At 55.7% G+C, this 27,804-nt stretch overlaps 1 protein-coding gene across 2 annotated transcripts in view; it reads right to left on the minus strand.

The window, feature by feature from the left end:
• Window positions 1–27,804, minus strand: part of PCSK6 (proprotein convertase subtilisin/kexin type 6) — a 169,440-nt gene that overhangs the window by 52,901 nt on the left and 88,735 nt on the right. For both annotated transcript variants that reach the window (XM_008269785.4, XM_051822269.3), the window contains exons 7-12: window positions 26,595–26,767; window positions 21,339–21,551; window positions 17,980–18,080; window positions 16,314–16,417; window positions 14,747–14,864; window positions 3,724–3,912 (exon numbers count right to left, since the gene is read on the minus strand). In XM_008269785.4, coding sequence (XP_008268007.2) covers window positions 3,724–3,912; window positions 14,747–14,864; window positions 16,314–16,417; window positions 17,980–18,080; window positions 21,339–21,551; window positions 26,595–26,767 — 898 coding nt within the window. The remainder of the gene's footprint in view (window positions 1–3,723; window positions 3,913–14,746; window positions 14,865–16,313; window positions 16,418–17,979; window positions 18,081–21,338; window positions 21,552–26,594; window positions 26,768–27,804) is intronic.

Consider the following 27,804-nt stretch of genomic DNA (forward strand, 5'->3'; position numbering starts at 1 on the left):
CCTTTCTACAGTAGGGGGTTGTGGAATGAATGACCTAGGGCCAGCTCTGGACACCTCTCTCCAGAAGCTACAGACAAGAACCAAAGAAGCGACTGCTCAGACTTGCAGGGGATAGTGTGGTCCCTCCAGGGCTTGGCCAGTTTCATTGGTCACCTCTGGGGATGAAGCTGATGCTAGTCCTGGTTGTGCTCCGACGTGGGTGGGAGGCACCCTTGGGCAAGGCATGAGAGGAGCAGGAAGAGAAGGCTCCTTCTCCTGCCTGCTGTTAGGCACCCTTGCAGGTTGTGATGAGCCCCCCAGCTGTGGTCTGAATACGGCCTGTTGTCACCAAAACTCATGCTGCACGCGGTCCTGATGTAACAGCCTGGGCAATGTGGAGCAGCCCTCATGAACAGACTGATGCCTCCTAAGTCCTTGCTCTCACAGGACTGAATTAACCACTGTTGCTACAAAGCAAGGTCCCCCAGGCTGCATCTCCTCTGCACCTGCCCTGCCTGTCCACTTCCAGCCATGAGCTGAGACATCAGAGGTCCAGCACACGTCTTTCTCCAGAGGCAGGAGCTGAAACGTCAGATGTCCTAGACAGAGCTGCAGCACGATCTTGAACTTCCAGCCTCCAGGACAGGGAGCCAGAGTAAACGTCTTTCCCCCTTAAGTACCAAGTGTGCCAGGTGTTCCCTTAGAGCCACAGAAAATGCATGGAGGCGCTTCCTTTGTCTTTGCTTTGAGGCTGGAAGGTCTTTCTTGACTGTCCCCGCCAGTCCCTGGGCCTCCAGCCTCAGTCCACATTGCATGTCTGGTTTCGGTAGAAGCAGGAAGCAGGCACTGGCACCATCTCTTCCCACACCCAGGCTCCTCCTCCATGTTCTCGCCTGAGATGCAACAAATCCAGGTTCTTCTCACCTCCTCTTTCTTCACAGCCTAATTCTCCACCTCCTGTTTGGAATTCGTTGTTAACATAGGGCTCCTAACTGTTCACCAGAAATTCAAACAGGTAAGTTGTGAGATGTGAGATTCCACATCCAACGTCGTGGAACCTGGGAACGTTCCTGCAGGGAGAACACTGGGAGTGCTTTCCCTCAGGAGCCAGCCAAGGCCAAGGCTGGGGGTCACGAGATCCCACACTGACCCCGATGCAGCCGGGACACACTGTTTTGTAAATGCCAAGCTTCTTAAGGAAGTCAACTTCCTCTTTGCGGCAAAGTGGCAGCCTGAAAGACTGCCACACTCGGTGAGGTGTGACGTGGAAAGTAACAGATCCCAGCAGAACTTCTGGATCTAACTGAGAAATCTGCCTTAGAAGAAAACAACTCCCAAGGCTCAGATGACAACCAGGTGGCCTCAGGGCACTCTTGCAAGTGCTCAGGCCTGGGCGCAGCGTGGCCTAGCCAACAGGCAGGGGCAGAGGGAGGGAAGGCAAAGCCGGCTCGGGAGGGATGCGAGGGCCCGGAGAGGTCTGTGGACCAGGCGGCTGCATCACAACAGAACAGGAGGACAGCCAGGCGGGGGCCAGGGACACTGCCGAGCACGGGTATTTACGTGATATCACGACTCCTACAGTATGCCCAACGTTTACAAATAAGTGACATGACACTCCAGACATGAGGAATAAGCCGAGGCCGAGTGGCCGGCCCCTGGGGGGCTGGCCCTGAGCTCGAGGCTCCCAGCCCACATCCTCTGGACACCACCGGCCTCCATGCCCGCCTGTCACCTGCCATCTCAGCCACGCGCCTCAGCACAGGCTCCTGGGCTCCCCACGCCACCACTGTGCCAGCTCCTAGCCTGCCTGCCATCAGGGGTCACCACCTTGGGTCTGCTGGGTGTAACTGCAGCCGGGAGAGAACGGGTACCGGAGCAGGATGCTCTGGAGAGCCCGTCGGCACCTGTGCTGGCACCAGGTCAGGGAGCGCAGGCTGCAGGGACGCAGGCTGGCCCGCCCGCCCGGCTCGAGGCCAGTGTGCACGGGGAAGGTGGGCCCAGGGCTGCAGAGCCTCCAGATCTTGAAGAAAGGCTGCAAATGTGGAATTCCTTACAACTTCAAACACAAAGAACTTCTAGGAGCCAAATGGCATCACGTTCCGGCTTGCAGCTGCACCTGCAAACTGTGCGTGCCCACGCTGGGCTCTGCTGGGCTGGGGCAGGGCAGGCCGTGCCCACATTTATGGGGGGAACAACCTTGTGCTGCTCTTGTGCCAGAAGAAGCGAACCTGGTAGGGACGGCTGTGGGGACCAAGCTCTTTTTTTCTTTTTCTTTTTTAAGGTTTAAAAGCAAGATTTATTAGAGTCAGAGACCTCCAGCCAGAGTGCCATTAGAGGGGCGGTCCAAGGGAGGAAAGACCCCGGGACCAAGCTCCTGACCCCACAAAAGCAGTGTCTGGTCTCAGGGCTGACTCCAGGCCCCCCGTGTTCTGCCAGCAGCAGAGAGGCCGGGCAGCTGGGCAGAGGCCCAGAGGCTGCGCTGCCTGTCCATTGCTCCGCCTTACATAAAGCAGCCGGGGAGAGGGGAGGCCTGTTCCAGAGTCCTGCTAATCCCTGAGGCCAACTGCGGACCAGAGCCCAGGCAAGCAAGCCAGACGGGTCCTGGGAGCCTGGGTCAGCACATGCAGTGGAGGCCATGGCCCAGCGGACAAGGCAGCCCCTGGTCTCGGGTGCTTCCTGTGGGGATGGGATCCAGTCATCAGTTCTGGTTTCCAGAAGCTGGAAATGCTGCCTTGTCTCCCTCTGTGTCTTAGTTAGCAAGAGACAAAAGGACACCCTAGTGCTCCCCTGGCCCCAACCTCCCACAGATGCCCAATTACATAAAGGCACTGAAGCACCATGGGAAACGACCCCACGGCCTTCCACAGCAACGTGGTAAGCGTCAGAGCTCAGAGTTTGTGTCTGAGCACTGGCATCTGGGGGAGAAGGCCTCAGAGGGCCTCCTGGGAGCCCCTTCCTGCACCCTGCCCAAGCCTGGATTTTCCATGGGGCACACTCCTGGCCACTGCGGAGCCCACGAACCAGTGGGGGCAGCTTCAGGAGATGCATTGTGCTCCTGTGACATGCACTCTCACCCATGTGTCTACTGCAGAGGATAAAGGTGACCCTCAAGGGGCCGGCACTGTGACGTTGGCAGGTTAAGCTGCCACCTTATATGGGTACTGGTTCAAGTCCCAGCTGCTCCATTTCCTATCTAGCTCCCTGCTCATGCGCCTGGGAAAGCAGTGGAAGACGGCCCAAGTCCTTGGCCCTCTCACCCATGTGGGAGACCTGGATGAAGCTCCTGGTTCCTGACTTTGGCCTAGCCTAGCCTCGTCATTGTGGCCACCTGGGGAGTGAACCAGCAGACAGATGTCTCCTGCTGTCTCTCCCTAGCTCTGCCTTTCAAATAAATAAAATACATCTTAAAAATTAAAAAAAAAAATAAAGATGACTCTCAACAGATGTATAAGAGCAACGAGGGCGCAGCCAGAACTCCATCAGCCTCTGCACCACACAAGAAACGAGGTGAGCAGGGCCTCTGCGGCTGCTTCCAGAACACGCGAACTTTCCAGGGCTGCTCGACACCAGGGTCCAGGGTATCCCCTTTCCGTGAGAGAGGGGGCTGCTGGCTGCTGGTAGACCCCCAAGACCCTCCCCCCACGTGCAGGGGGCCTTCCGGGACACTGTGGGCTGGACTGGATGGCACTGGTACACCCCGAATCCCATGGTGAGTCCCAGCCCGCCCAGCCCGCCCAGCCTTACCTCTTGGCCAGGAGCTGAGACTTGGTTCCTGAGGGAGAGATCAGGTGGATCTGAAGGTCTCCCCGGCGCGGGTGCGAGATGGAGATGCGAGCCACCACGTGTTCCAGGTAGACCACGCGCTGGTCCGAGTGGTCGGCGCAGGCACTGGTCAGGGCCGTGCTGCGTAGCACCTGCACTACCGGGATGCTCCTGGGGAGGAAGGGGCAGCTTAGGACGCAGCCGAGTGTCACGCACGCCGCAGCCTCCTCCTCACGCTTCCCGGTCAGATGCCCCACCTGGAGCTGCGTCACCCACCAGAAGTTGCTTACAGCTCTGCAACCTGTCCAGGGATTTCAGTAACTGGTTCTGGTGCCGGCTCAGGGCCAAGCAGACAGCTTCTAAGCAGCATTTGGCCCGCTTACTTCCGCCAAGGTTGTGGTCTACAAGGCTGTACTGTCCCACTACTTCCTTTCAGGCTGGCCTTGACTACGGAAGCACAGTGCTGAGTAATAGCAGCGGCAAACATCGGAGCAGATGTGCTGGGCTCTGGTCTCGGCGATCAGAGGCGGCACTGGGGTTGGTGGCTGGAATCCAGTGCCTCTACCTCCACGCCTTGCAAATGTGCCCATGGGGACCCCATGCAAGGATGGGGGGCCACAGTCTACTCTTCTGTGCTGACCACCCAGGTCCAGGCTGTTGCAGATGGGCCAGTCCCCAGAGCTGACCAGAGCTGGCCAGCCCCTTCCTCTCTTGTCCTGGGGTGGACACACATCCCATGATGATGGCCACAGGGGATGGAATCAAGCCCCAGTCACTCAACAAATTATTTCTACCAGGATTCCCTGACACACTCCTCACCCAAACAGGAAGAAAGTCTGTCCCCAGATGCTGCTCACATGTCCAGGCTAAGCCGTCACCTGCCTCTTGCGGGCCACGTCGCCTCTGCCCCCAACCCCAGGAGCTCCCAGTGAAGAAAGATGGCATTCTTCGGGGCAGACCTCACTGCCGCCCACAGCCTGTCAGTAACGCCCCCCCACCCCCATCCGGCTGGCGCTCAGTTTATTACAGGGCGCACGTTTCCCATTAAGCCCTGACTCGCCTCCCAGGAGGCTGCGAGTGCCCCGAGCCTCTCAGGGATGACATCGCCTGGCTCTCGTGTGCCTGAGTCATAAAAAGCAATGCAAACAGTTAGAGCAGTGATGTCATTCCCGCAGAGACTCTGTAAATATTTGCAAACATGGTTTGCACGCACCGTAAACTGATGTGGGGACGTTGCCTTCTTTCATTGCCTTCTCCCGAGTTTTACTGTCTGTGTTTATCAGTCAGCAGGACCTCAGCATGGCGGCAGATGCAGAACACAACAGAAAGCTCTAGAGAGTTCCAGGCCCTGCAGGTCCCACATACAACTCCAGGTGAAGTACGCACTGGCAGCACTAAAAATGCAAGGTGGCTGCTTCTGGTAGGGGTCTCGTGAGGGCGCAGAAACTGTAAGTCCACGCACTCAGCAATCGCTTCTCTGGCTGCCTGTCAAGACCCCAGGCCCAGGAACAAGCCCACATGCTTAGACTTCTCAGACTGGATGAGCAAGATCAGGCCAACAGAAGCAGAAGCCAAACAAAGTTGAGAGAGCGTCCTCCATGGGAGACCTGGAAGAAGCACCTGGCTCCTGGCTTCGGATCGGCGCAGCGCCAGCCGTGGCAGCCATTTGGGGAGTGAACCAACGGAGGGAAGACCTTTCTCTCTGTCTCTCTCTCTCACTGTCTATAACGCTACCTGTCCAAAAAAAAAAAAAAAAAAAAAGAGAGAGAGAGGGAGAGAGAGAGCGTGTCCTCACCCATCACACCATCACGATGTGCTAACTGGCAGGGGGGAGCAACAGACCTGGAGTCCCAGGGAAGAAACCTGTGTTGACAGGACAGGGGCTTAAGAAAGCAGAAGCAGGGTAAAGACAAGACAGGAAGACCCACCCCTCACCTGCTCTCCTCTGCACCCAGCCCAGAGCACGAGGCACAGAGAAGAAAGACCTCAATGTCTCTCCCATCTGGCTTCACGGGGGCCGACTCCCACCAAGGACTCCAGCCGGGTTCGGTCTGAGCCGCAGGGAGACTTGTTGCTGTAGCCTGCAGGGGCCGCAGTGGGCAGCACTCAGCTCCTTCAGGAGTCAACCGCTGGGCTTTCAAAGCCCAGACCTCCCCTTACCCGGGGGCGAGGAGCGGAGTGGCTTTTGGAACAAGGCTACATGTAACAGTTTTTACATGGACGGTGTAGTTCAGGTCACCAGGACTCCTCATTTCTGCCAAGTTCTAGGGGACCTGGCGGGGGGACAGAACGGACAGAAGAGCTAGCACCAGACAGTGAGGTATTCTCCTCCTCATGTGCATGACTCCCCTTCCCCCGATTTTATTTCTGCTCTTGCTGTTGAAGCCAATAAACGCCAACACAGCACATCGGGGGCTTCTAAATTTCCTTACAAAAAGCAGCAGGGGCTGCTGCCTGTAACACCAGAAGTCCGCATGGGCTGCTCCACTTCCTGTCCAGCTCCCTGCTAATGTGCTTGGGCAAGCAGCAGAGGAAGGCCCAGGTGCTTGGGCCCTGCACCCATGTGGGAGACCCGGATGAAGACCTTGGCTCCTGGCTTGGCTCTGGCAAGCCATCGCCATTGCAAGCCACTTGGGGATGAACCAGCAGGTTGAAGATCTCTCTGTAACCCTGCCTTTCAAATAAATAAATAAATCTTTAAAAAATGAAATAAAGAAAGGAAGGAAGGAAGGAGAAAGAAAGACAAACAGCAAAAGAGGAGGCAGCTTTAAAATGTTTTAAGACAGCGAGCTCAAGTTTTGCTGGTTCAGGTGGAAACTCCAGGTAGGAGGCAGGTGCTGGTGCGGGGGTTGGGATGCTACTTAGGACACCCACGTCACACCCACGCCCAGTATCAGAAGGTGGGGGCTGGAGCCCCGGATGTTTCTCATTCCAGCGTCCTGCTAACACGCACCCCGGGAGACAGTAGTGATGGCTCAAGGAATTGGATTCTTGCCACCTATGTTTGGAGACCTGCATTGAGGGCCTGGCCCAGCCTTGACTGCTGTGGGCATTTGTGGAATGAACCAAGAAATGAAGATTGCTCTGTTTCTCTCAACAGATAAATACACACACACACACACACACACACACACACACACGTATGTATATATTTTAAAGGAAAGAAACTCCAAGTAGGGACGTCAAATATCAAAAGTCCTCAGCTTAAGGATTAATTTAACTCCGAGGCAGGAAGTGAGATACTCTACGAGAACAATGGAAATTATTTCCTGTGCTACAGTCATGTCATGGTTAGACAATGTAAAGTGATCCTTTGTCACACAGATACAATGACATTATACTTTAACCATGAAAATTGATTTAGAAACATCTTAAAATTCCCAGGAAAACTGAAAACGTTCTTATGCTATTAACTTTTGCAAGAGTGCACAAAGCCATCTTTCCAGGGCTCTAAAGGAACCTGAGGGTTTCAGTGTGCCCATTGTGGGCCGAGGGAGCACTGTTCAAGCCAGGGAGACGGTGATCTGGAAAGTTCATGGAGGACAGAGACGCCGCTGCCCGCCAAGGCACATTCCAGAACTCACGACTCTGGTCCTGCAGCCGCTCTCCATTCTTCCGAACCCCTCTGGACCAGGAGCCCCTGGGAAGGCAGAGCCATTGCGACAGGCGCCGAGCACCCCAGACCACGGGCACGATAGCCGCCTCCTAGGTTTCCCCGTGGAGATATAGAAAGCTGTGAATCTACTAAGATCACCCAGTCTTGAGGGGTCAGAGTCACATGCAGAGACAGATACACATGTGCACGTGCCCGGGGGGGGGGGGGCAGGGAAGGCTGGGAGACCTCTGCTTCCCACAGCCCCTAGGCTCCCGACTGGCCACGCTGCTGTCCTGGGACGCTGCTTCAAGTCCGTGAGTCACCCTGAGACCGCTCTCCAGCTCAGCTTCCTGAACTGACCTGCACCTGTGGCAATGCTGCCCTGCCAGGCTGTAGGGAACAGCAGGGTGCCCACTCCTTACTGGACAACCCCAGCTCATGGGGGCTCAGCTGGGAAGCCTCTCTGGCTTCTAAGGGCATGAGCAGAGCATAGGGCAAAACTGGAACAGGATTTTCTTTTTTTAGGGTTTAAGGTGTTGTTTTTTAAATTTAATTGTCCTATCAATTGTACATATTTATGGGGTACAGTGTGACATTTTGATGCATGTAAACAATGTATAATGACCAAGCTAGGATAATTAGCATATCCATCATTCAAGTCTTTATTGTTCCTTTAAGCTTCTGGTCACCAATTTTCTTCAACCGATCAATACAGAACCTTGATTTACATATCCTATAATCTAATTATTTTGAGACGTCTAAGAAATGAGTGGTAACCAGTCACCCTCCTGTGCCCCAGAATGAGAACGCAGTCCCCCTAGCTACTGGTATTTTGCACCAACCTTTGCTGGCCCCTCTGCCTTCCCAGCCCCTGGTAAGTACTACTCCTCCCGCACGCTCAGTGGGACAGAACGGTGACAGCACCAAGAAGCCACAGGAGGATCTGCACGGCCGCAGCCCGAGGCTTCAGTGCCTCCTAGAGCACTGCTCTCACACGAACCTCTCAGCACGTGGTCTCAGGGTCGGAAGTAGACCGAGGACCTCACTACTCTGTGGGCCTTCTTGTCTACAATTAGTTCGCAATTACGATTATCAAATCCACAGTGCATCAATGAAGCTAGAAAAAAACTCAAAAAAAAAAAAAAAAGATAATGCAGTACATTAATTAAGACAATGCTGTCTGTGAGAGATGGGCTGTGAAGTGTGTAATACACAATATTTAAGTTTATGGCACACATTCCTTCTTGTCTGTGAAATGCCTGGGCTGTCTGTGCTGGCTTTAAACACTCCTTCCCGTTCCAGAGGTCTGACATTCAATCGGGTGGGGAGTGAAAAAGGCAATGGGATCTACAGTCAACCTCGTAATTTTTCAAGGATTCTGTATTTGCATACTCATGGACTCACTGAAGTTTTATTTGTATGCCCCAAGTCAATACTTGTGGCGCTCTCTGGTCATGTAACAGAAACGCACAGAGCGGTCCAGTGTTGGAGCTGCACACGGCACGCCCCAGCTGAGCTCAGCCAAGGTTGCGCCCTGCACCAACAAGCATTCCTTTTGCCATCAACGTGGTGCTACGCTTTGCATACATGTGTGCTGTCTGTCCAGGAGCTCACTGTTTGAAATGGCCCCCGCCTGGCACCGGAGTGCTGTCCGATGCTCCTACGTGCCAGAGGCTGGGATGTGCCTTCGGAGAAGATGAGTTCAGGCTGAGTCACAAGGCCGTGGGCTGCAGGATCAATGCTAATGAAACAACACATGGAACAGTAGGCGTCCTTAAGCACAAGCCGATAAAACAAGGGTCTGCATCGGTCAGTTGAAGAAAATGTGACCAGAGGCTTAAAGGAGGCTGACCTTGTATCTCCACGCTGGGGCCCAGGATATGACCCCCGCAGAGCGAAGGCCACAGAAGCAAAGTCCTTCTCTGTCTCCTGCTCCCCTTTCTCGTCCCCAAGGCCAGCCACAGAACTGAATTCCTCTTCCCCACACCAAGCCGCAAAGTCCAAAAACAGTTTGTCTTCCTCGCCTTTCTTTCTCGGAGCTGGCCGTGAAGACATTCTCTGGTCTACCTTGTCTGACAGGTCCTAAGACCCCCGGTCCTGCAGCACACGGGGGAAGAAGGACCCAGGAGAATCTAGACGGACAGGACTTAGTTTCTGACCAACTGCCTCACTACACAGCTGCTCCTGCTTCATCAAAGGGAAGCGTAACACAGACAGCTCACCCTGGGACTTGAGTTTTCAGCTGAAGGCTCCAGCATCACTGTAACTCGGATAGAACAAATGTGCTGTGCGTTTCTCTTTTCAACCTGTCCTGGGTGTGGGTGTGTGGCCAGTGATTCAGCAGTCACTCACTCCGTGGTGGCGATGGCTCTGGAGCTACTCGGAGTAACGTGAGCCATCGACATTACTCAAATTCAAACATTAATTTGAGAAGCAAGCAGCCTTTACCATTAGGGGTGGGGTTAACTTAGCCAGGAGGGCAAGAGCTGCTTGTTCAGCTATCCAGGGCCTGGAAGGGGTACCGAGAAGCAGAAGAAACACGGAGTCCAGTGCAGGGCTGTACAGCCTGGTCCAAGCGTTCTGGGGATTAGTAGTGGCTCAACAGGAAAAAGCAGGCAGCGGTCTCTGGGGTAGCCAGAGACGCAGAGACCAGACGTCCTAGAGGGAGGCCTGGGAAGGGCGGGAGGGAGATGGGAGAGTTGGGGCAGGCGCGTTCCTGCATAGAACAGAGGGAGCCCAAAAAAACAGTGGCTTTTAGCTTCTAAGCAGATGTCAAACCAGGCTGTGTACCTGTTCTCAACAGGCAGTCAGGTGGACATGAGTCCAATCCAACAGGTCATAAATAAGGGATCTTTAGACACAAGCCTAAAAACAAGGCTCTGTGTTCACAGGTCATCTGCAGAAAACGCAGCTGCAGCTGTTTCCTGGCTCACCTGCTGCGAACAGCTGCCAGGAGCTTCCCGTCCCCACTGGGACAAGGGCCCAGCCACGGCTGGGGGACCTCTGGGTGGCTGGGGCCAAGATGCCCTCCCATTCTGGGAGGCAGTGTGCTCATCCAGAAGGGGACATGCAGAGTGCGAGGTGGGGTACGGGTTCCTGTCCTTGGCTCAGCACTGCCTGAGTTCATGGAGGCTTGAGACAGGAGCCTGGGGTGGAAGCCCAGCCCCGGGGCAAAGTTCTGAACTTCTTTGTGCCTCAGTTTGTTCATCCATAAAATGGGGATAAAAATAGCACCTCATGCCCCACTGGGGGTCTTGAATGTGATACTCCATGGAAGACGCTTGGATCTCACTGGTGTATGGTGAGTGCCTTTATAATCATTGTCTGCTCATCAGCCACAGCCATCTACCACTATCTGTGGAGCTGGTAACTCCAGCCACCACAGGGCCAGCATCGCGGAGCAGCGAGTTAAGCTACCACCTGCAACACCAGCATCCCACACGGGTGCCAGTTGGAGTCCCAGCTGCTCCACTTCCCATCCAGCTCCCTGCTAACATGCCTGGGAAAGCAACGGAAGATGACCCAAGTACCTGGGCCCCTGCCCCCATGTGGGAGACCTGGTGGAAGCTCCTGGCTTCAGCTGGGCCCAGCCCTAGCTGGTGCGGCTACTCGGGAAGTGAACAGCAGATGTAGGCTCTTCTCCATCTCACTGTTAACTCTGCCTTTCAAATAAGCACATCATAAACACACACACACACACACACATATAAATCTATCCTGTGCAGTCTGATTTGTTGAGGTGCCAGGCCAACAGGGTGTGGGGCTACCCTGGAGTCGGGCCGTGAGCACACGTGTACTCTCTGCACCTCATGCTTGTTCACAGCACCCCTGCTGAAGCGGCGCGGGCCGCGTGCTCTTTAGTAACACACCCCCTGAGCCGGGACCTGCCACACCAGCGAGGCTTCAGACGTGCGGCTGCTGCCTTCTGTGGGCGTCACTGCTGTCCTCCAGCACCTGGCCAGGGTCTCAGGCACCGTCAGCTGCTCCGCAGCAGCCTGGGTTAAAGAAGCGGGGAAGCACCAGCCAGCAGAGCAGGAAGGGTCAAACAGGAAGCTGAATTAGCCCGGCTTCCTTTCGATTCACAGCATTAGGCCGAGCCTGGTTTTTCTTTTCACTTAAGAGGAGCTTTGAGAAAGTCCATTCATCCTCCTCTACTGACTACACACAGATTTCTAACGGCCTGGCATGGCGCTGTCGCTGGTCGTGATCCCATCTCCTGCCCTTCAGCCGCGGAAAGGTTCTGAATAAATGAGAGCCGCTGTGCCGGGGAGTTGGGTGGGGGGGAGGGGGTCTTTGATCTTCCGTGTGGGTCTGGCTGGACGCGGCAGCAGAGAGCCAGGCACCGCCTGCAGTTTCTTCCAGTGCTGTCTGCAGGACTCCCAGCGAGTCTTTCTCTTGTGCAAAAAGCTCCTGTCATCCAGTTCAAGTGGCTTCCCCTCGCACGGTGCGGTGGACCCTGCCTGTGGGGTCTCCTGCTGAGGGGCTCAGACCTCTGTTCTGGGCTGGGGGGACAAGAGGCTACCGGATCTGGGGGGCCTCAGAGCAGGGGCCCAGCCCCTCAATCTACGCCCCCACGCACCTCTACCCAGGTGGGCTCCCTGCCCTTCTCTGCACTCTGGGAGATCCAGATGGGAACAGGCCCATGCTCAACCCCTCCCAGTCTCGACATGGGCAATGTCCTGGCTCGCAGTGCACAAGGCTCCGGCTGGTCCTCAGTCACAGCACATACGGCCTCTGCTTGCATTACAGAGTGAGTGACAGCTTCCTGCTGGGGGGGACGGTCACAGCCCTGCTCCTGCCACAGCAGCCCTCCCTGCGCTGCGCTGTTGGCCTTTCTACCCCTTTGGGCCTTAGTGAGACTTGGGGTCTGCACAGCAGAGAGAGCAGCTCCGTGGACGGACTGCGTGGATGGCCGAGCGCCGATGCGGTGTAGTCACCTGGGGCGCAGTGCCTGCCATGCAGCTGCTGAGTGCAGGCAGGTACGCAGGACGGATGTGCAGCCAGGGGCCCGTGGCTCCTGTCGTCACTGCCTGGCAGGACCCATCTCGAGCCACAGCTGTGTCCCAGGAGAGGGACGCATCGCGGCTCAGGGCTGGGGCTGGAGAGAGGAGCCCCGCCTTCACCCTGCACGTGACCAGAGGGTGGACGGAGCCCCAGCCCCTCTACCATGCACATGGCAGGGCTGGCCCCAAAGCCTTCTAGGATTCCTGGACCGGATGTCGGTGAGCTCAGCTCTCTGCCTTTGGCACTGCCAGGGCACTGTTTCCCTTCCACTCAGTAAAGAGGAAAGGCACCAGGTGTACACAGGCTGTGCAGTGTACACACAGCTGCCCATGGATGGGAACAGAAAGACCCCTCCCCCGCCCCGTGCATCCTCGCTATTGCTTACTCGGCTACTCACAAGGGGCAGCAGCTGGGCCACACCTGGGCCATTCCAGAGAGGAAGCACCGGACTGGGGCTGTGACAGTGGACAGCTGGACCATGTATGTGGAGAGAGAGAGGCCAGGAGGGTAGGACACGCAGTTGTATGTGCACCCAGCCTTTCTAAGTCAAGCGATCCCAGTGGCTGGGACAAAGCTGGGTGACAACCTTGAGGGTAACTGACTACAACTATGGGGACACTCAGAAGCCGGGATTTGAATGACCACTCCCAGGCAGGCAGGGCCCATACCCTCCTCACAGCAACACTCTTCTCTCTGCAGGAACAACTGCTTTGCGGAGCTAAGCAAGTGGCTTGAGACAGAATATTCCAGAAAGTCTGAGCCTGGCCAGGGTAGAGGGGATTTTTCTTTAGAAACAGGAGTCTGATTCTTGCTTCCCCTTGGAATCTGCAGAGTCCTGATTTTCCTCAAAGGAGAGGAACAATGTCACACTGTGTGTTACCCTCAACCTGCTGTCTAGACCCTGTGTGCTTTCACTTAAAAAGCAAAATAAAATAAAAATAAAAACAGCCACTCGCCACCTAGGCACCACTCGACCATCTTAAAACGGCTTCTGGCAGGAGAAGAATGCTTCATTCAGGAGCCGCCCTGCCGGGCAGTCTGGTGGGAGGGGACAGGGCAGCCCCACAGGGTGGGAACCAGACCCGGGAGCCGGCATCGCCTTACCTGATGGCTGATTATCTGTGTTCCCTGCGTTTTCCAACAAACAAAGCCAAGGCAGGCAAAGCCTCCTTTATCTCAGAAATCCCCCCACGCCCCGCCCGACCCTGCTTCCCTCCAGATTTGCCAGTCTCTGGCCCCTCAAGGAAAACAAGGGTAAGAGGTCAAGGCTGACACTGGCCCAGTGGTAGATGTGCATGATTAGCAACAAACAAAAACACGGTGATTTTTGGAAAGGCCCTCCTTGGGGCGCTATCCAGGCATCATTCACCAGACTTTCTGAGCTCCTCCGTGGGCAAGGCGTGCATGAAACACCTGCTCAGCATTCAGTGCCAGAAGCGCCCACGAGAGAAGAGGCCGTCCGTCTATGTTTAGAGATAAGAGCGACGCCGAGCTTGGCGTCACCTCCCGCATCGTCTCTCTTGTACACACATTTTCCGAGGGTAGCAAACAGGTGCAGCCAGAAAGGCACCCCCTCTGGTCAGATGCCAAGGCCTAGGGGGCTCTCCTCTCCCTATGGCGGGGCAGCTGCAGCCACAGAATCGAGGAGGATCTCCTGGTTTCCATCGCCTCCCCTGATCCGCAGCGGGGAGCAGCTCTGAGCATCCGACTTTCTTTACGGCAGATTCTTTTTTTTTCTTTTTTTTTTTTTTAATAAAAATTTCACTGAGCAAATGTAACTGGCAGTGCCAGGGAGTGCACTAACATGGAAGAGATAAAATCAGGGCCCAGTGCCTGCTGCTCAAAAGTCTTGTTAAAAAACAACAAAACCCAGCACTCGAACTTTGAAGGCCACAGAGGACAGATAACAGTGGAGCAGAGCTGGAAATTAAGCCCCGCAGTGCCACAGAGAAGGCTCTTGGCCAGCCCTGAAAGGCCACACCGCACGCAGGTCGCCTCTGGGTGGGCACAGAGAGGACACCTGGGGCTGCTCCTCATCACACCCTGCGAGGCAGGGCAAATCTCCAGTCTGGTCAGTTGTGCTAAACATTAGGGACAGGAATTTCAAACGCAGGCCAAGGGATTTGTACTGTGATTGGCTCCCTGCCACGGATCCATCTGCCACAAAAGGGGAGGAGGCCTTGAAACGACTGTGGCTTCAGGAGCAACTTATCCCAGCTGCACCAAAGGCAGCAATGCAGACAACACAAGCGACACACGCACAGACACACACCGCCATGCACACGCACACCTGCCTCCCGCCTGTGCACATGGCACCATGTGTGTCAACACGGCCAGCCACACCACAGAACAGCAGAGTTGGGTCCAACATGTGTGACAAGTCACTGTGCAGGAACGGAGCCTCACCTGGGCCTCTTGTCCACGGTGGCCACACACATGTGCTGGGAGGGCACTGCTGTCCACTTCTTGGCTTCGAGAACCAGAGCTTCTGCATCCACCAAGCCGAATCCATAGAGATGGCTAACTGAAAAGACAGGGCCATCAGCGCCAGGCCCCCTGCCTCCTCCAGCCCCAGCTGTAGGACAGGCCCTTGGAGGGCTGCCGGGGACTCCACAAGCTCCATTCCCTCGCTCCTGAACCCCTTCGTGTAAGACGGGGCCACACACGCCCTGTTCAATTGCGCAGTGCGATGGAGAGGGCCTAGGACTCTTCGGCTGAGACCAGACAGATCTCTTTACAACAAAGGAGTTGCTGGCATGTGTACTCCCCAAATCCGAGACCAGGCAGGAGAAACCAGCCCTGGGATCCACAGCGTGCCATGCACGGACACAGTCAAGCAAGGCTGCCATGCTCATCTTGTGTGCTGTTTTCTTTGCTTGCTGAATTCTCAGGGCGTTTGGGACACGTGGTGACACACAGCACGAAGAGAGGGTGCCTGCGGACTGGCCTGACCTGGTGTTTAATTTGGCGAAGACAGGAGGGCTTCAAAGTTTAATTTACAAGGCAAGGTCGGGAAGCAGATACGATCTGTTTTCCTATTTAATTAGGCCAAAATTGAAATGTGGGGCAGCTCTTGTTACAGCATACCACTACCGCCAACATTCCTGCAGAACAAAGATGTGGCGAGGCTAGAGCAACGGCCTCCTTATTGAAAGGAATGTCCCTGCGCCCATGAAGGTAAAAATGACACTTGACCTCCACCTGACAGGTCACAATATCAGGCTGGGGGTCCTAATAGCTGGACTTGGGCTTCAGAAAAGGAGCCTTTTTTGAGTACCGCTGGTCGATTCGTCAAATCCAGCAGCCCAGTCCCGTAACTGCCTGCTCCCGAGGCTCCCCATATCTGGGATAATTAAGTTGTGACCAGGCACTGATGTCACGGTACCTGGGTCTGCGTGTCCCAGGGCAGACTGGGGCCAGAGGCCCTGTTGCCCTGCGAGTTACCTAAACAACACAGGAGTTGGCCACCAGAAGTTTCACAGTTGGAAAGTAACTTGCACAACCGTGTCAATGTCTTCTTTGTACAGATGAGGAAAACCACAAATCTACTCAGGGCTAAGAATGCAAGTTGCCCTAAGGTGGCAAACAAACATCATCTATCCTAATAATCATGGATCTGTCTTAATGTACCTTAAAAAATATAATTACCACTCACACCCATGATTAACCAGATGGAATAATGTGTCCTTTAAAACACATTCCTGATGTTGAGAGAAAGGGCGTCACCTTGAAGAGAGTCAACCGACGTCTCAGCTCTCGCAGCTCGGGGACCCACCTGCTGACGACCTTGGGGTCCTCCCTGATGCCAGTGTGAGCACCCAGGGTGCTTCTCTAAATCCCTGAGTGTGTGTGTTTAGTTCTCACAATGCACACCTAATGCTGACGGCTGCTGCTATCTGGGGATCTTGCTAAGCGATTCAAGGGAATTCACATGGCCCCTGAGCCGCGTTCCAAGGGCGCGCGGCAGCCGCACCTTTGTGCCCGGCACCGTTGACCTTCCAGTCGCTTGCCTTGAGGTGGGCCGGCCGGGAGGTCTTCACTAGCAGGTGCTGGACATCCCTCCAGGTCAGCTGGCTGCTGCAATGACACAACAACAGAGCGCTGGCCACACCGACCAGCTGAGAGGTGGTGGGTCAGCGCTGGCCGCAGGCTAGCGACTGCGTTCGCAGGGGTCTACGCCTCCAGCTCTCGGAGAGAACAGTTTCCAGCAATGAAATCCCAAGGTAAAAAAAGCCCAACCGTGAGCCGACATCCACAAGCACGGATGCCCAGCCCTGCTGCCAGGCCCTCCTGGGGTCCGTACGGGACCGACAGGCAATTTTGGAAGCAGAGAAGAAAGACTGTAATGTCATGGTAAATTGTGATTAAGTATTCGGGGCCATTCTGAGCATGATGCGTATCCTAGTAAAGCAGACTCACATCTGTACTGAATGTATGCAGTTTTTCAGTATCATTATTTCCTATGCAATTCCAGATGATACCGTTTGTGTAGTATTTTCTAGAAATGACCTAAGTATCGGGGTGCACTGTGGTAGTGACAGACCACGCATGGGGTCACGAGTCAGAGTTTTCATTTGGTTCACGGCAATCAAACTGTCTTATTGTCAATTTCTGGGCTAAAGTCCCTAGAGGAAGCTGTGGCAGCGGAACGTGTGATTTTGGTACAAATGGGAGCAAGGCTTAGGGCTCTGCTCTGCCCATTCCCAGCCCCCAGCCAGGGCAGGAGATGGCGGGGCCCTGGAGGGAGAGAGGCACTTCTCACCCATGTCGATGGCCTGAAGAGGAAGGGGACTGACACCACGGAGTGCCCTTGATCCGAAATGTGGGGGACCAGAAGGACTTCAGACTGAGGGCTTTTTAAATTTTGGAATATCTGCACAGGCCTTACTGGTTGAGCAACCTTAATGTGAAAATCAGAAAAATGAAAAAAAAAAAAAAAAAAAACAAAAAAAACAAAAAAAAACAATAAAACCTGAAGCTCACAAGGTTTTGGATTTTGGAGCACTTCAGGGCTTTGGACTAGGGATGCTCAGGCAGTACAGTGTGAATCCACTTACATGAGCAGTCCATTTCACACGGGCAGGAAGTCCAAGGGTGGCCTGGGGCAGGGTGCGATGAGTGCGAAGGCTGGAACGGTGTCTCCCTAACATTGGTCTGCTGGGGTCCTAAGCTCCAGTGCCTCAGAGTATGACTACATTTGGAGAACCTTTGGAGGGTCTTCAACAGAGTGATTAAGGGAAAAATGATGTACGAGAGTGGGCACCCATCCAGGATGGTCACTGTCCTCACATGCAATCTGGACACAGATAAGTGCAGAGGGAGGGCCATGTGAGGACTGGGAGAAGGCGGTCACCTGCAAGCCACAAAGACCAACCCTGCCGAGACCTTGACCTTGGAGTGGCAGCCTCCAGAGCTCACAGCAAACAAGGGCCTGCTGCAGAGACACCCAGGCTGAGCAGCCTGAGTGACCACAGTCAGGTTCTAACGTGGTCAAGGCTTCGATTTGGGAAGGTGCAGCAGTTCTGAAGGTGGACGGTGACAACACCGCACAGTACTAATGCCACAGACCTGTACAGCAGCAATGGTGAGTCCTACGCCACGCGTGTCTTACGTGAGACAGAAGGGCAGTGGGGACTTACTTTGCTTCTAGAGCCAGGGCAATGATGCCTGCCACCATGGGGGCCGAGACGGAGGTCCCAGTGTGGCCATCTGTGCAGCGCTGGCGCAGATCCGTGGTGACCTGGACGAGAGGGCCACAGGATGAGGTGAGGATGCAGAGGCTCATCCACTCCCAGCAGACGTCAAGGCTACGCGCTGCCAATGGGGTGGGGCCCTGGACCCCAGGAAGAGAAGGGGCCTCTGGCCGGCCACAGGCTCCTGCGGCTCTACTCTCGGTACACACGGCACAGACCTGCCATGGGTGGGAACAGGCTAACCTCAGGGAGAGCAGCAGGGGGAGGCCCAGCAGCTGCGAGCCACGCCCTGGCAGCGCTGATGAGCGACTCATTCCGTCACTGCTCAGGAGGGTGGGCAGAGAGGGGCAAGGCCAAAGGAACCCAGAGGGAGCCTCCACACGCCCTTTCCTTGCAGTGCTTGGTATCATGCCGCTGCCACTAACACGAGAGGCCCCCTGGCAAGACCACCTGCCATAGCCAACCCCCAAGTCACCCCTGACTTCAAGGCAGCTGAAAATCCCCCATCCAGGTACAGGCGCCCAGGGGGCTGTTTCTGCCTTTAGCCACAAGGTCACAGATGGGGTTCCCACCCAGACATCCTCCTCAGATAACTGACAGGTGCCACACGCCTTGCAGCTGGCCCCACTGCAGAGACAGGCAGACCTGGAGCACTCTTGACCTCATAGGGCCTGTTGAGCAGGAGGTGGCCAGCCATTCAATTTGGGGAGGGGAGGCTGTTCTGCTGGGGAGGCGGGTGACTCTGCCTTGGGGAGGGGGAGCTGTGCTGGCCCTCGCCTAGGGTGCTGACGCCAGCGGCGTGGACGAGGTGTTTTATACCTCCCTGCAGAACTGAGCCGGGGAGACTGACTCTGGGCTTAGCTATGCGAGACGGGACTGTGGCCCCAGGATCTCGGCCCTGGTGTTAACCTGGGAGAATATCCTGGGTCATGAAGGTGGGCCTGGTATGATCGCAGGACTCTTACAGGTGGAAGGAAGGCAGCAAAGCCTGACGGGGTGACGCGGGCCCTGAAGAGGGAGCCGGGGGACACAGCCAAGGCACATGTGCCCCGGAGCCAAGAACAGGCCTCAGCTGACCGCCCATGAGGAAACAGGAACCTCAGTCCTATAACCGCAGGGAACTGAATGCTGCCAGCAACCTGAAGGAGCCAACGCAGCTCCCCAGGGCCTCCAGAAGGGAACTTGGCACCGTCGGCACCTTGGTTTCTGCTCCGGGAGACTCAACGGAGAGGCCCCGCGGACGCTGCTGGGCCCGACTGCGGAGCTCTGGGCTGCAGGTCTGTGCGTTGGCTGTGTCTGTGACGCTCAGCTCTGGCAGGAATGGAAAAGTAACACCCCACCCACCCACTCTGCATCACCCCGGGGCATGAATTCTTCCAGGATAACAATCCACACCCACTCCCAAACGCAACTCCTTCCCTGGGCTTCAGTGGCTGAGTTAACCAGTGGAGAGGCTGAGCCTGCGTCACCCGGCCACAGGAAGACTGGAGCCAGAGCCCCACCCCTCCCCCTAGCCCGGTCAGCAGGGCTGAGGCACTGGGCGTGCAGGGAGCCACTAAGGGCAGGGGAACGGGGCAAGGATGCGAGCTCGCTGTCCCCAGCATCCCCCTCTGCAAACAGCACAAGGGCACGCCCTTCATGGGCACCTACAGGGCCTTGTGCTTGGTAATGGCAGTCAGCGAGAGAAAGTGGGGTGACTGGGCCAGAGCCCAGCTCCCAAGAGGCCTGAATCAACATCCTGCATCCTGGTGCTGAGCCTGGAATGTGGCTCCTGCCCAGTGGACGAGCAAACTCTCTTCTTCTAGGGGACTGGTGATAGGCCTCACAGGGGCCAGCAGTACAAGGGGTCCACTGCGAACACGGGCTCTGGTGCAACAGAGAAGCCGCCATCCTCACTGCCAGCCGAGTCCCGGACAATGACTGTACTACGGGCATCCATCCAACTACAAGCTTCTGACCCTCATGTTAGCACTTGAAGAATTTTTTAAAAAATTCTTTTCAAAAAGAGTATTTTGTAGCTATGGGGTGCACACCCACAGACACCTGCAAACAGGCACACCCTGGCATGAAGAATTAAGCAAACACAGCCTCAGGCCCGGCCTCCAGAGTTGGGAGACACGGTGCTCCCAGCACACCGTGTCTGTCCGCATGCCCTGACTTGCGTGACCAGTGGGGCGACAGGCCCCTGTCAGGCTTGGGCCCAAGCATCTGTTAAATGAGACGTGGGTATGTCCGTGTTCACGCGAGCTGGATTCCCGAGTGAGCAGGACACCCGTCAGAATCTCGGCTGCCCACCCCAGGGTGTGTGCTCCGGTGGAAAAGGAAAAGAACTTACATTAATCCTCAGTGAAGCAGCCTGGGCCACTGCCAGGCCATGGGCAGGACGATGGCGGCTGACCCCTGGCTGGCACAGAGCAAAGCAGGGGGCAGGAAGCCTGCCTGCTTCTTCCAAAAAATGTAAACCTGCAAGTAATTTCTAAAGACGTGGCTCAGGGGCCAGAGGAATGGAAAAACAACGTGAGCTATAAGACTAAAGCTTGTCTGACCAGCGCCATCGTCTCATGTTTGTTTGTTTGTTTTTTTAAAAAAAGTCTAAAATCCAGTTAGTGACTGTGCAATTAAATTCTGCATTAATTTGGGCTAGAAACCCTGCATTTCTTTTTTTTTTTTAAAGTAGGAAAATGTGTAGGGAAAAAAGCAGCACACAGTCCTCACACATACTACAACAGTTACTGTTTAAAAGATAAATCACTCTTGTTGTAACCCATGAGTCGTACTTTGGAAATTTATATTCATTAAATAAAAGATAAAAAAAAAAAAATCACTCTTGTATTCACCCAAGCAGGTGGCAGACAGAAAACTACTGCTCGAGGTAAAAGTGACCAGGGTACGGCCTGTGCGAGCAATGCAATGACTAGAAGAACATTTCTAGAATGTTCCAGAATGAAACCAAGACTTTCTCTTATGCAGTTTTACAGGTTGGAACTGCACCGGTCAGTTGGATTCCATAGGACGTGACCATGGAATTCCAGAGAACTAGAATGAGATGTGATGAGAATGGACCCCATTCTTAAATGCTATTTTTAGATCTCTGAAGCCAAAGAGGGTTTTCATGGGTTTTTGGGCAGGGAGCAGAGTGCCAGGACACAGGGGTTTACATCCAGGCCCTCACGGTTCTCTAGGGCCCTGAGATCTGGAACAATCTGGCCTCAACCTCACTCATCTTTCTGTGAAAGGCAAAAGGGGCCCCTCCCAGAGGGCTGAGGCTTGTGTTACAAACCCTCAAACTTGGCAGGAGAACTTACGATTTTCCGCTCATAAAAGGCCCCGCTGCTATAGGTGGTGGCCAGGGTGGAGGCGCACTCTTCCAGGTACCAGGGCTTGTACCCGTTCTCGGTGGTGCTGCTCACAGAGATGGTGTAGATGCTGTTGGTGTAGCCGTCACAGGAGCAGTAGTCCCCTTCTCTCCCGCCATTCCCAGACGCCCAGACAAAAATGGAGCCCAGGCCCTGCCGGCCCTAGAGGGAACAAGGACCAGGTAGTAACTCTAGCAGCCAGAACCTCACCGGCCAGGTGTCAACATGGCCAGAATCTCACCTTCTGAACGTCCATTCACAGAGGAGGACAAGGAACTGCTCAGAGTACCCAGCTGCCAGCCTCCAACAGCTTGGCTCTTTTTTTTCTTTTTTAAGATTTATTTATTTACTCAAAAGGCAGAGTTGCAGAGAGAGGCCTTCCATCTTCTAGCTCACACTGGCCAGGCTAGGCCAAAGCCAGGAGCTTCATCCAGGTCTTTCCCATGGGTGCAGGGGCCCAGAGAGTACCTGGCCCACCTTCCACTGCTGTCCCAGGTGCATCAGCAGGGAGCTGGGTCAGAAGAGGAGCAGCCGGGACTCAAACAGGTGCTCCTAGGGGGTGGCAGTGGTGCAGGTGGTGGCTTAACTTGCTGCCCTACAACACCAGCGCCGGGGGGCTGGTTTGAAGGACTCTGTCCTGGTTTTAATGACGTACCTCTGCCTGTGGCATCGGCCGTAGAAGTGGAGAGGCACGGGACTGTGGGGGACAGGGCAGGAGAGTCTGGGGGTTCCTTCTGGAAAACTCGGGTGCCAGCAGAAGCTGCTCTCCTGCAGGGCAGGCAGAACAGACCCCGTCATGACGGCGGGGGTCAAAGAGACCCAGCAGTGCCGCGGTAGCACCGAGGTTACAGATGGCGCTCAATTTCTCCAGGCTGAAAGAGCCGGTCTTGTAGGGAGAACACATTTCTGTGAAAACACAGCCGAGGAGGGAACCCTTCTTGGGGAGCAAGCTCAGCCTGCAGCAGTGGAAACGGGTCTTGGTGCAGAATGCTGGTGGCTGCACTCGGCAGTCTGATTCACACTCCTGGAGTCTCCACTTTGGACGGGTGTTGGCGTGGTCAGATATCAATGCCTGCCCAGGACACTGGCCTCACTTCTGTGCAGGCTTCTAAGCACGCATGCGTGAAAGCCAGGGTCTGAAAGACAGCAGCCAGTCAGGACAGGTTCTTCCAGGATCAATGACTTCTGATCAGACCAAGAGCCATCAACACACAAACACCTGCAAAGCGTTGGCTGGACTGGATTCACTGATGCAGCCCCTGTAGCTGGGCCTGCTGGTGGTGCTCAGGCAGCCCCAGAGCGCAGTGCCGGCATTTGTCTCCATCTGAAACCAGATCCGTGCGGTTCTTACCCAGGCCTCTGCTTTCCAAACTCCCAGGAGGCAACTAATGCTCATACCCAGCAACTGGCCATCGCAAGGCCACTCGAACCACACCCTGCAATCCTTACAGTCAGCTTGAGGGCCCGCTGTGCCCTGGACACAGCACGCTCACCTCAGAGTGTGGGTCCCCCTTCGCAGAGCACAGCCACCTGCTTAGTAGCCCAGGGGACTCCAGTGGGGACCCAAGGTTCCCGACTGTCTGCTTACTCGGCTCAGCTGCTGCACGCTGCTTCGCTCACTGCCTGCTGCATCTCTCAGAGGTCTCACCTGAGCAGGCAGCAGCTCTACAGAAAGGTCATTCACGTTCGGTCAAACAGTCCACTTTCTGGGGCCAGCACTGTGGCGCTGCCTGTGGTACCAGCATCCCATGTGAACACCAGTTTGAGTCCCAGCTGTCCCACTTCCAATCCAGCTCCCTGCTAATGTGCTTGGGAAAGTGCAGAAGATGGTCCAAGTGTTTAGACCTCACCAACCTCATGGGAAATCTGGGTGGCATTCCAGGCTCCTGGCTTTGGCCTGGCCCAGCCTGGCTATTGCGGCCATCTAGGGAGTGAATCAGCAGATGGAGGATCTCTGGTCACTCTGCCTTTCAAAATAAATTTTAAAAATTCTTTAAAAATATTTATTTATTTAATTTGAAAGGCAGAGAGAGACAGTGAAGGAGGGAAAGAGTGAGAGACTGATCTTCCATCTGCTGGTTTACTTCCCAGATGGCTGGCGCCCATATGGGATGCCAGCACTATAGATGGAGGCTTAACCTGCTACACCACAGCACTGATCCCAGTAAATATTCTTTTTTAAAAAAAGTTAATATTGGGGCCAGCGTTGTGGTGTAGCAGTAAAGCCGCCACCTGCAGTGCCAGCATCCCATATGGGCGCTGGTTTGAGTCCCGACCGCTCCACTTTTGATCCAGCTCTCTGCTATGGCCTGGGAAAGCAGTAGAAGATGGCCCAAGTTCTTGGGCCCCTTGGGCACCTGCATGGGAGACCTGGAAGAAGCTCCTGGTTTTGGATTGGCCCAACTCTGGCTGTTACAGCCATTTGAGGAGTGAACCAGCAGATGGAAGACTTCTCTCTCTGCCTCTGCCTCTGAGTAACTCTGCCTTTTCAATAAATAAATCTTTTTTTTTTTTAAGTTAATCTTCTGGAAGAAAGGCACAAAATACTATGGAAAAGGTGTGTCTGCATTTAGCTACCTGGAAGAACAGAAGCCACTTTAAAGGAACCAACATCCAGTGAAAAGGCACTTGGCCCAGCAGAGGCTGATTTCATTCCATGTGAGACTCACCCCTAGACACTGTCACTCTCAAGCCCCCTCCCCTTCAAAGTTACTTACAAACGTTGTCACTTTGCAGGGAGGAGCGGGCAGTCTTACTGCTCCAAGATGACGGCCTGCAAGGGTGCTCCCAAAACACGAGCCACCGGGAATCCTGATCCCACGTGGAGCCTGCTTGGCTCCCAGGTGATGCCCTGCCTTGAACACCCAGGGCCTTACACTGGGCACCATCTGGACAATCCCTTCTCACATGCATCACAGTACCAACAGCCTCTCTGCTTGCTTAAATGATTCCTTGAATAAAGCGAACATGGGAATGACACGGCGGGGGTGGGGGCAGAGAAAGCACCCGGATCTGAGGTGTAAGGAGATGTCCACTTTTCAGAACTCCCTCTGGTTCCTCCTGGAAGCCACAGGACAGCAGCAGCTACAGGGACGCTGCAACCTGACTACGAACCTGCGTTCTGTTCAGTGAGGCCACAACCTCCGCCTGACCAACTCGCAGCCTCAGGAGCTCCCCAGGACGCGGAGAGTCTATCCCTGAGCTCAGAAGCACGACTCGTGCCGGCTAGCGCCTGCCAGCGCCTGGACAGCCCAGAGCTCTTAGCTGCTGTGAGGTCTGAGCTCCGCTCCTGCACCACAAGCCCCGGGAGGAGCCGGGCCTCGCAAGTACCGACATTCAGCCAGGTCTCCGTGCCAAGTTATGGCTTCCAAAGGCTCCACCACCAGGCTGCACCATCCACCAGATGAAGTCAGATCTTACTGAAAACGACTACAGGTGACAAACGGGGTGGCAAGGAGGAAAAACAGATGGGGGGACGTGGCTGGCTTTGAGATCATCCAATTTCCAGGAGGATTTTCCGTGACAGCCCCAGACAGCTGCGATTTAAGGCTCCCTGTATGACATATTTTACTTCAGAATGACTAAAAAAAATTAAATGACCTCAGTATTTCAAGAAACCGTGACAAGGAGGAGGGGGACCACATGGCCCTCCTGCAACTTCCGCGCTCCCCTGACGGCCGGTCTGAAGTCAGAAGGCAAAGCTCCCCTCTCTGCACTCGCCCCAGGGAGACAGACAACCCTGAACACAACCCTAGTGCCGCAGGAAACGGGCGGGCGTCTCCTCCTGAGAGCTCACAGCCCCAGAAGGCATCTCAGGGAATCCAGTCGGGTCATCTCCTCACCAGGACGGGGTCCTGAGTGATGCGGGGTGGGAGGGGAGCGGAATAACAGAAGGATGTAAGCTGTATGTTTGGTGGCTCCCGTGGCCAGGGGCTGAGCCGAATCAGCCAAGTTCACCCTGCCCCAGCTCAGGGGCTCAGCAGCCTGCCTGAAGCCCCCATTGTGTTTTCCTGGGGCCCGGGAGGATAAAAGGAAGCTTCCAGGCATCCCAAGCTGGAGCACGGGCCACGCGGTGTGCATGCGCCGTGTGTGTCTACACCATCTCTCTTCCTTCACGGAATTTATTCGCGCATGGACTACCTGAGCGAGGACCGAGCTCCGAGGGACACAAGAGTGGATGCCCCTACTTCTGGTCACCTATTCACCTATTTCTCAGGCACACAAGCCCTGAGTGGTCAGAGGGAGACAGCAGGGAGGGGCGGCCTCCGCAGCACCGGTACTGGGGCAGGTGCGAGCGAGCAGGTGCACCTCAGCTGCTCTGGCAAGAGGCAGAGATTCCTGCGAGCCCCAACCCAGGAAGCGCCGGGAAAAGGGCAACTCGGGGCTTGGAGGAAAACCACTCGATCCCACAAAAGGAAACGGATGAACAGTGATGGAACAACGCACACAAGAAAGCAGCACACCCCGTTACTTAGAAAACAGAATCCCACACAAGACTTCAGAGGCTGTTTTTGGTACAATCCTTGCTTGATGACTTTTTTAACCATGTTTCACTCACTGTGTGTGGATTACAATATAATAAAACCTTTGAAAAATATTTTATAAATAAGAAAATGGGCACAGCCCCCCCCCCAACATGAGAGATGCCTGCCCTCCCGCAGTGGCCCTGGCCCTGCTGGCAGTCGCTGGCCACGCCTCATGTTCTGGGCTGGGCCTTGCTGGCCACCCAGGGCTGCCTGGACACTGACCGCAGCGCCGTCTGCCTGCTCCAAGAACCGTCTGTGCTCAGGGCTCCGCCTCGCCACCCACTGCTAAGAGCTCGTTCACCTCCAGCCACTTCTTCACATCCTTGTGGCTGGGCGGCAGCCAGCCATGCTGCGAGGGGCCCTGGAGTCGCACACACCCGTGGGTGGTGCACAACGTTCCACTCCGGGTATTTCTCTGGACAGGTGAGCCAAGGGCCAGCACACCCTTTCCACCTGCGGAGCCCACACAGGGACCCCTCCCACCCTCCGACACGTCACTGGCAGGACCAGGCAGATCCCAGACCCGCGTCCGGCTGCTCCCACTGGAGCAGGAGGAACCCGCCTCCCTCCCTCCCTCCAGCCCTGGCCGTGTCTGTTCTGCTTCAGGGCTCCCTCCGACCAGCGCGCCGCGGACTCCTGAGCGTTAACACTGCGCCCCCGCGGCCCTGGTTACGCACACCTTTTTAATGCCGTACTCGAAAGCCTGCTTAGCCAGGCGGCCAGGCCCGTCCACCGTCTTCCCGTCGTCGTCCGGGCCCCAGCTGGCGCTGTAGATGTCGATGTAGTTGGGGCGGATGCCCAGCGACTTGGCCTCCACCACGTCCGTGACGTCGCCGTCCAGCATGCGGATGCCTGCAAGCACAGGAGGGGCCGTCGGCGCTGGGAGGGGCGCGGCAGCCCGCACAAGAGCCTGCGCAAGGAGCTCTTCCCCGCACGGAAGCTTTGGAACGCTGGCTTCCCGCCCCAGGCTGGCTGACGTGAAGGAGCTAAAACGAGGCACAGGCTACGCCACGAAGCGCTGCCATGGTGCGGAGGCAGAAAAGGAAGCCAACGCGCCACTTCCAGAACAAACGTGCCACTTCCGGAAGGGAAGGAACAAACGGGCCACTTCCGGAAACGAAGGAAGGCGCCATTTCCAGAAGAAACGCGCCACTTCCGGAAGGGAAGGAGCAAACGGGCCACTTCCGGAAGAGAGGAAACGCGCCACTTCCGGAAGGGAAGGAACAAACACGCCACTTCCGGATACGAAGGAACAAATTAACCACTTCTGGAAGGGAACAAATGCACCACTTCCGGAAGGGAAGGAACCAACGCACTACTTCCGGAAGGGAAGGAACGCATTAGCCACTTCCGGAAGACAGGAAACGCGCCACTTCCGGAACGGAAGGAACACAGTAGCCACTTCGGGAAGAGAGGAAATGGGAGGGGAGGAAACACAGCCCCTGCGGAAGGGCCGTTCCCAGTCGCTGTTCAGTCTCCGTTCCCTTGCCGGTTCTGGTCGTGGTGTGTAAGTCACCACGAGCCTGACGGTGAGCCTTTGACTTGGTCGGCGGAAGCGCATCTGGCCTGTGGCTGAAGGGCTGGGGTCTTGATCTCAGCTCCATCTGGACTCAAGTTCCTTACAAGTGGGTGCTCCCTCATGAGCACCACAAAAGGAGAGGGGGGCTGGGTTCCCATGGGCCCCCCTGGATGCCCACCAGGGGCCGCGCCTCCTCGCCACCCCCACCCCACCAGCCAGAGGGGTCGGTAACGCTGGCGCTGACAGTGCCCAGCGCGCCCCTCCTGGGTCCTCCTGGGTGGGGAAGGCAGAAGTGATGCCCAGAAAACCCGCTGTCCCCTCAGAGGTCCCCGGGGGCCCCTCGGACACCAGGCCCAGGCCTGGGTACAGC

This window comes from Oryctolagus cuniculus, chromosome 12, assembly GCF_051225735.1.
Source record: "Oryctolagus cuniculus isolate XC-2025 breed Fujian yellow rabbit chromosome 12, ASM5122573v1, whole genome shotgun sequence".
Lineage (NCBI taxonomy): Eukaryota > Metazoa > Chordata > Mammalia > Lagomorpha > Leporidae > Oryctolagus > Oryctolagus cuniculus.